We start from the raw sequence: 7,459 nt of genomic DNA on the forward strand, positions 1-7,459 counted from the left end.
TCCAGCCAATCCCCATCTAATCTCCCCACAGTCCTTCCATTTTCAACTATTTTTTTAATTGGTCCTCTTTCTTCTTAATGTTCCTGTTGTTCTGCAGGGTGCAGCACTTTTCACACTTCCCTGCTGGCCCAGATTATCCCATCCCGCTCTACTTTTCACAGGACATGAAGAAATGCCCTCTAAAAAGAGTATTTAATTTCAAAAGGTTTTCATGAAGAACAGTTACCAGCTTTGACTTGGCTAGCAGTACTGGCTGGTCTACAGGGACAGAGAAGGTGGATGAATGGGGGTGGTCTCCCTTTCCCCTTGAGGAGCTACACTTCTGTATCTTTACCTGTTGCCAAAACTAATGATAGCAGCTGCTGAAGCTGACCAGTTCTTCCTATGGGGAATCATCCTAAAAACCAGTAGCTCTCAGGAGCTGGTTGCTGATTTTCTCCCTGTGATGTCAGTAGCAAAACTTACATTTTTTTCTTGAGAAAAAAATAATCCACTGGCTTGGAAAAACGTTGTCCAAATAAACTTCTAAAGACAAATTCTTAACTCGTCGTAGCAGAGACAGAAAACAGCCTCTTGTCTCTCCTGTGGCAGTTCTCCAGCCACACCTGCAGACCTTGGGCAAGCACGAGCCAGACCGTCCCTCACTGACAAACACGAGACGGCAGAACCATGGCTTGGCTTCTTTCCCTCTCCTAACTCATGAGACTCTCTCAAAAATTCTGACGTTTTAACAGGAGTTCACGAAGAGTTGTTTTTATTTGCCTCCCTTCTCTTTGTACCTTTCAGATTCAAGTTGCAATCTGAAGGACTACAAGCATATTGAAAAACAAAAACATTCAGGATCAGCAGTTTTATGAAGATGTCGAAAATCACGAGGCTTGTGAAAAAACAGCAAGAACTAGCAGTGCTGTGCCCTCAGTTACCAGCAGCGAGGTGGGGGTGGAGACAGGAGACAACAGAAATCAAGTTTCAAGGAAACTTGTGATTTTCTTTTCCTACCACAGGTTCTCTCTCATCTCTCGTACATGCCCACCTCCCACAGGGAATGGCCACAATCACAGTTTCTGTCCAAAGGACGTATAGTATCTCGGTGTACAAAACCAGTGACCAGCGAAGCAAAGAGCAGACGACTCCCTGCGGGAGCTGCGTGACGGGTCTCAGGGGCTGTTCCCCAGCGCTGGGACACAGCCCTGGGATTCTCAGGGCTGCCTCGAGTGCAACCAGGCAAATGCCGGTTTCCTTCTGACCTATTACTATATTAAACTTCCCTTAGAAAATGACACGGCCAACTGACGGAGCAGGAGTAGACACTCTAATATTAATTACTAAAACTGCAGGAGGTTAATTAGTTTTACTGAATAATTACTCGAATGAACTAAACCCCAAATCTGAAGCTGTGTGCTTGTTTACCTGCCTGGAGATTCTTTGTATCTCGTGACACTGAAACTGATCTCATTTGAGATCCAGATTTAACTCCAGATTTAATTATTTCTCCAGTGCTGCATGGCACAGACCCAGCCCCTGGAATGAGGTCTGACTCCCTTCAGTCTGCAGGTTACAGACAGCAGTCAACTGCACTGTAAACCCAACTGAGAGAGGGAATAGAGCAGTGGTAAGCGAAGTGACAATGTTGGCATAAGAAAAGAGGGGAAAAACTGACCAGGAATATATTTAGGTGATAAATTATAATACCTTTAGTGATTCATACTATTGCAATTTATTAAAGGATTACTGCCCCCAGCTGCCAAATCACATGTTAAAGTCAACTGCTCTCCATTACACTTTAAATTAAAATGCTGGGCAGGCACAGTGACATCCAAGAAGTTCACTTATGTGACCTCGGAGAGGTTGATAGCTGGGCTCTGGTAAATAGTCTCAGTTTGAATTTCCAGAGCTTATCTGGAGACATCCTTACAAGGTTGCTAATCGCTACAGCCATGAGGTTCTGGCAAATAAAGAAGCCTAACGATCTTTAAGACGAAACTCAAGACATTTATGGAAAGAATTATAGGAACCTGGTGCTTGTGACATTGACCTGGTGACTCCTTTGGTCCTATTCAGATAGACTGGGGAAACCCCCAAAGGCAAATGATTAGGATGTACGGTGTATTTCTTCTACGCATGATGTAACATGGTGCTTTTGTACCAAACAGCACAGTAATATTCCATGGTAAGAAGTTACCTACAAGCAGACACTTAAGAAAAACTTACCTATCTAATGTTAAACCAATTTAAAGTGGATTAATAAAATATCATCAACTCGTAATGCAGATGACCTTTTTAGAATTCCATTCAACTTAACTAATTTCAGTTCAACTAAAATCTTTCTTAGGCAAACACCCATTTTAGGGAACAATTTCAAGGACATGAATAAGATTATTTCATTCATCTTTCTTAGAAGGTCATTTCCACAAAGCAATGTTTTGTTTGCTTGGTCCTTATGATATCACTGTAGACAGATTTCATACATACATAAACTTCCCCCAATCACCAATTCACTTCCTCCACCTTTCATTGTCTTTCTTTATGTCACCAAACTCCTAGCTGTCTCTAAATATATCCAGGGGGTGTGTATGTGAGAAAAAGTTACAGAATTGGCAATATAATCCTATCCGAGTCTGTCCTGGAGATTAACTTCATAATTGACAAAGCAGGAAGATCAAATGCTACTAATCTGCAGCTATTCAAAGTCACATGTGGCTGTATATAGAACTACCTTACTTTATACTATTTACACAGTTATCTTTACTACTTAGCATGAAAATTTACAGTATAGGTAAACTTCAGGTAATAAGGCTTGAAAGAATCTTGCATGGACAAAACAACCTGTAAGTTATCAGCATCGTCGCCAACAGGCATTGGCATAAAGATTTGGCTCAGGATAGAAGCGGCCTGGGGAGTTATCAGTACCTCTTCCATTCTTGATCATACCGCATGCTGAAGGGATTTACCAGAAAGCACCTGATCTAGTATACAGACATTTTCCCCATCCTTTCTAGTGTTATGGAAGAACCCTGTTATAGGCTGAAACCGAAGTCTTTATACAAACATAGCTTGTGTGCCAAGTGTCTACGGTACATTCATCTTGAACAAAAATAAAAGCAGCCAGTAAAAAGAAACTTTTAGGACCTAATTTTTTATTGAAGAGGATTGAGAAGAAATGTGGGGGTTTTTTTCTGGAAAACAAAGCCATTTCTCAGGAATTTAATGTTCCTTTGGGTCAAAATAAGGGAAGCACAGAACCATGGTTAAAGCAAACACACAATAATACAGGTTATTCACCTGCAGCAGCTTTACTTAAAGATGCTTTTACACAAGAAGTTTCCCTTAGAAGCAAAGGCTCTAAGATGTCTCTGCTCATTCCCACCTCTGAACTGCAATTTGTTACCCCCCTCAATTATGCTGGCACAGCTGTTTGCAGAACATGCTATAAAACAGATCACTGGGATAATCTTGGTTAAAATGAAAACGACACCACTTCTCTCTGGAGGGATATTTTTAACCTGCAACCCCAGAAGCAGTTGTATCAGCAAACTGGAGAGAGCAGACACTACAATGTGAGGAGAGTTGAAAAGCAGTTTGGGAATGAGGAGAGAAAGAGATATGCAGGAACCTCTCAAACAGGCTTCACTGCCAAAAACCATCTCATGCAACCAGACACCTATCTCCTCCTGGCTCACACTTAGTGGAATTCTTCAGATTAGCGTGAAATACCAAAAGCCACATCCAGCACTTTCTATGTATTGCTTTAAGCAAACAGAAGGTGGAGAGAGTCTGCACACAAGCAAAATATTGCACAGGGTGAAATCAAGGGCCATTTTCTAATGCCTTTTTTATTTTCTTTAAAGTCCAATGTATTTTTGCATAAAAAGTAACAAATTCTAAAAATATTATCTTTAGAAATACAAAAGCTCTTTTCTCAAGCACTGCAATTTAAATTTCTCACACTAACATTTATGTCTAATGAAATTTTGGTTTCTTTAAAGATCAGAAATACATTTCACTCACCTTCTGTAGGTAGGTGGCTGATCTGGAAAACCTAAAATACTCTTACAAGATATCATCTTTCTCGCCCCTGAGTACATCAACTGGCTCTGCAGCCTCTCCTCCTGACCTTCCTAGGGGTTTGGTGGCAGGTGCCCAACACCAGCTCTGATATGGTGCAGCTATAACCTGGGATCAGGCTGCTGGAGAAGATCTATGTGAGACAGACCTGGGAAATGCCTCAGCAGAGGCTCAGGAACACCATTTACGCTTAGTCCCTCACCCCGGGTCATGTCGGAGCTGTGCTACGGGTACACTTGTGCCCAGCCTTGCACCTCGCTGCTCCTGCCCTGCTGCCCCAGCTGCTGGGCTCAGCCTTGGCCTGGTCACATCAATATGGACCCAGCAGGGAATCGGGGCTCTGGGCTGACCCAGGCTCCCTGTGGCCTCCCTCTCGGCTCAGCCAGCACGGGCACAGCGGGACGGCACCCTGCAGGGAGGCACTGCCACCCACTGCTCCCGCTTTCCCTCACCGAGCAGCCCATCTCTCTTACGCCCTGACAGCATCACGTGCTGGGCTGCCCAACAGACACTGATCAAGGTGACTTCCCCATCAAGTTGAGATTTTATAAAAAATCAGAGTTTTGCAGATTGTCAGACAGAGTCCATAAGGCAACTAATATGCTAGCACCCTGCACAAGATGAAGCACAGCGTTTCACTGAATACAGCAGTTTCCAGAAGCACCTCTCAGTGTATGTTTTAAAGAACAGGACATTGGCTACCAACTTTGCAAGAATACACTGTGAGTTGAAAGAAATAGCTGTTGTGTTCACAGCATGTTTGGTTAAGGATCCTCTCTGTTGTAGGTGACACTGTCACAAGACCTGTGGTTACCCCCTTTGCTTTGCACCATCTGTTTTTCATTTTCTGTTTTCCAGAAAGGCATCTGTCACACATGGGTAAAAATGATCTTGATTCAATATCTCCTCCAAAAGATACTGCCCTGCCACATCAGAACAAAGCTTAGAACTTCATCCAGGGTAGCGTTCGCTGTATTCTCAGCTGTGATGTGACGAAAGATCTGTGGCCTTCTGGCACCAAGGAGGCAGAGTGATCAACCCGTCTTCTCTGACATGGGTTGATCACTTCTTCTTCAGATCCCTTCTGCTTCAGAAGCCGAGTGATTGCCATCAGGCTTGCATGCTAACAAGGTAAGGACAACTCCTCTGCTGTGGCTGTGCTCTGCGTTGGCTCAGGATGGTGATGGAGCAGGTGACACCACGTGAAGATGCTTCCTTCTGACAATGGATCTGAGAGATGCTGAGATCTCTCTGTATCGAAGCCCATACAGAAAAGGGAACAAAACTTTAGGCAGAATCATCAGGACATTGCAGACTGTCAGGGAGACCCAGATTCCTGTTTGCAATCTGACGATAATGTTAACGCACAAGAATGACTCTACAAAAAGGGCCAAGAGTGGAAAGAAGTAAAAAAATAACACAGTGTTGTGCATTAAGAACGTTACACTGGCTCTGGAGCAGATGCTCTCCCATATACCCGATCGTTTGGTTTTAAAATACAGAATAGCATAGCAACAAAATATTAGAGACAGGCAGAGAAAGATAACCGTGGTAGAAAGCCAGAAACAGAGCTTCACAGCGTCAGTCCCATTTAGAGTTAATATTAGTATTACTGGAACTGAGCATATTTCCAGGACACAGGGCAGAAAGCTGTGAGTGCTCGATAGCACCAAAAAGAAAATCCCAGGGAAAGCCCCAGAACACATCCATAGTAATACAATAATTTTTTTAGTTCGTGAAGGAGGCAAAATAGCAATGTAGCGCAAAGGAAACAAAATAGCTATGTATGTGTCCAAGACTATTGCAGCAGCTGTGAACAATCCTCCACAGTAAGCCACTGCCAGCAAAAATAATAGGAGGACACAAGCTTCCTTTGGCAGATGTACATGTGCTGCACTGAGAGCAGCTGACAGGGTGTAGAACAAAAGGTATGTCAGATCAGAAAGCAGAGCATTTCCCAGCAGCATGTACCTTGTTTCCTGACGGATGCTAAACCTAGAGAAGATCACAAACAAGATGGTAGGAATGATGAGGACACCTGCCACGAGACAGACAACTGGAGGGATTAAAAACATCTTCATGTTTGTGCCTGATGAGTTGAGAGCCCATTCCTCCAGCAAAGAGTACAAAGAAGCGTCATCCAAATTTGAGGAACTGTTGAACTCCATGTCCCTGTGGTGGTATGCAGTTGCATTCGCTCTCTTTACTGAAGCGCAGCCAGAGAAGTCCATTTCCTTAGGATTTTGGGATGATTGTCTGACTTGGAGAAAGCAAGATCTTCTACACTGAGTCCTTAGAAAGGCAAATGAAGCAGAGGACGCAAAAAGCCTGTGGAAGCAAAGTGATTTCTGTAGCCAATTCTACCAGCTCTTCTTAAGGACAGAAAGTTGAAACTTGTAAGTGAATTCTGCAGTGCCAAAAGATGGTTTTGCCTAAAGTGGAGACTTTCTTTTCTTTCTGCAAAATCTAATGTTTAGAAAAAGAGAATAAATCCTCGTGTGCTTTAAAAAAACCCTCTAAATCCCTCAGCTAGCTGTTTGATCAGAAATGAATGGGTTGATCATTTTCAGTAATTTGAGTTTGTTCTCATCACATTATCACTCCAACAAGGCAGATGAAATATTAGCTTGATTAAACAAATATGCAATGATACAGAACAACATTCCACGTGTACTGATGTAGGAGAGTCATAAATGTGATTGGGTGATGTTTTGTACCAATTTGTATGCAACAACACAATTGATTTGAAGTGATCAATAAAAATGGCTCTCAATCCTGTTGTAAAATTGTATCACAATGGCTCTAGTGAATGAAATTATCTTATTTATAGATGACAAACATTTCTGCTTCAGTGAACCAAATCATGTTATTTATAGATTCCTTCCCCTGCCTTTTTTAATGCACGACATACAAATACTGAATTTCCATCTATTGCAGACTTATATCTGTGAATTGTCTGGGATAAGTGACATACACTACGATGTACCAACATACCCTACAGCAGACTTGGCATGACATTTCCAATGTCCATTTGGAGACCAAATCTTGGCTTGCTGGCCAGCATGCTGTTGCTGCACTGCTCAGCTTTTACTATCAGATCTCAGTATCAGACGTGGGGGTACAATGAGAGAACTGTGAAGGATCTGGACTGCAGAGAGGAAACTCTTCAAGTTCTTCGAGGCATGGTCTGATCAGAAGAAAAGCCAATTTTTTTTTTTTTTTTAATAGGCTCAACACTGGCTAATAATGCTTTAGTTTTAATCAAAAAGACTGTATTGATGCAGTTGTTCATCATCTTGTGTGATGCAAAGTGGGCATAGCAGCACTATTTTATTTCATGGCCTACACCCCCTGCAGTTGCTTACCCCTGTGTACACTGCACAAAGCAGCGCAC

General features: G+C 42.6%; 1 protein-coding gene across 1 annotated transcript; it reads right to left on the bottom strand.

Moving 5' to 3' along the window:
- Nucleotides 1-5,237: 5,237 nt before the first annotated feature.
- GPR148 (G protein-coupled receptor 148) lies at nt 5,238-6,296 on the bottom strand (the record flags this gene model as incomplete). Its single annotated transcript, XM_082319259.1, has 1 exon — nt 5,238-6,296. One exon carries the CDS (start codon nt 6,294-6,296, stop codon nt 5,238-5,240), a length of 1,059 nt encoding a protein of 352 aa, XP_082175385.1.
- Between the last annotated feature and the right edge of the window lie 1,163 nt (nt 6,297-7,459).

Source organism: Platalea leucorodia (genome assembly GCF_965183815.1).
Source record: "Platalea leucorodia genome assembly, chromosome: 8".
In the NCBI taxonomy this organism is placed as follows: Eukaryota; Metazoa; Chordata; class Aves; order Pelecaniformes; family Threskiornithidae; genus Platalea; species Platalea leucorodia.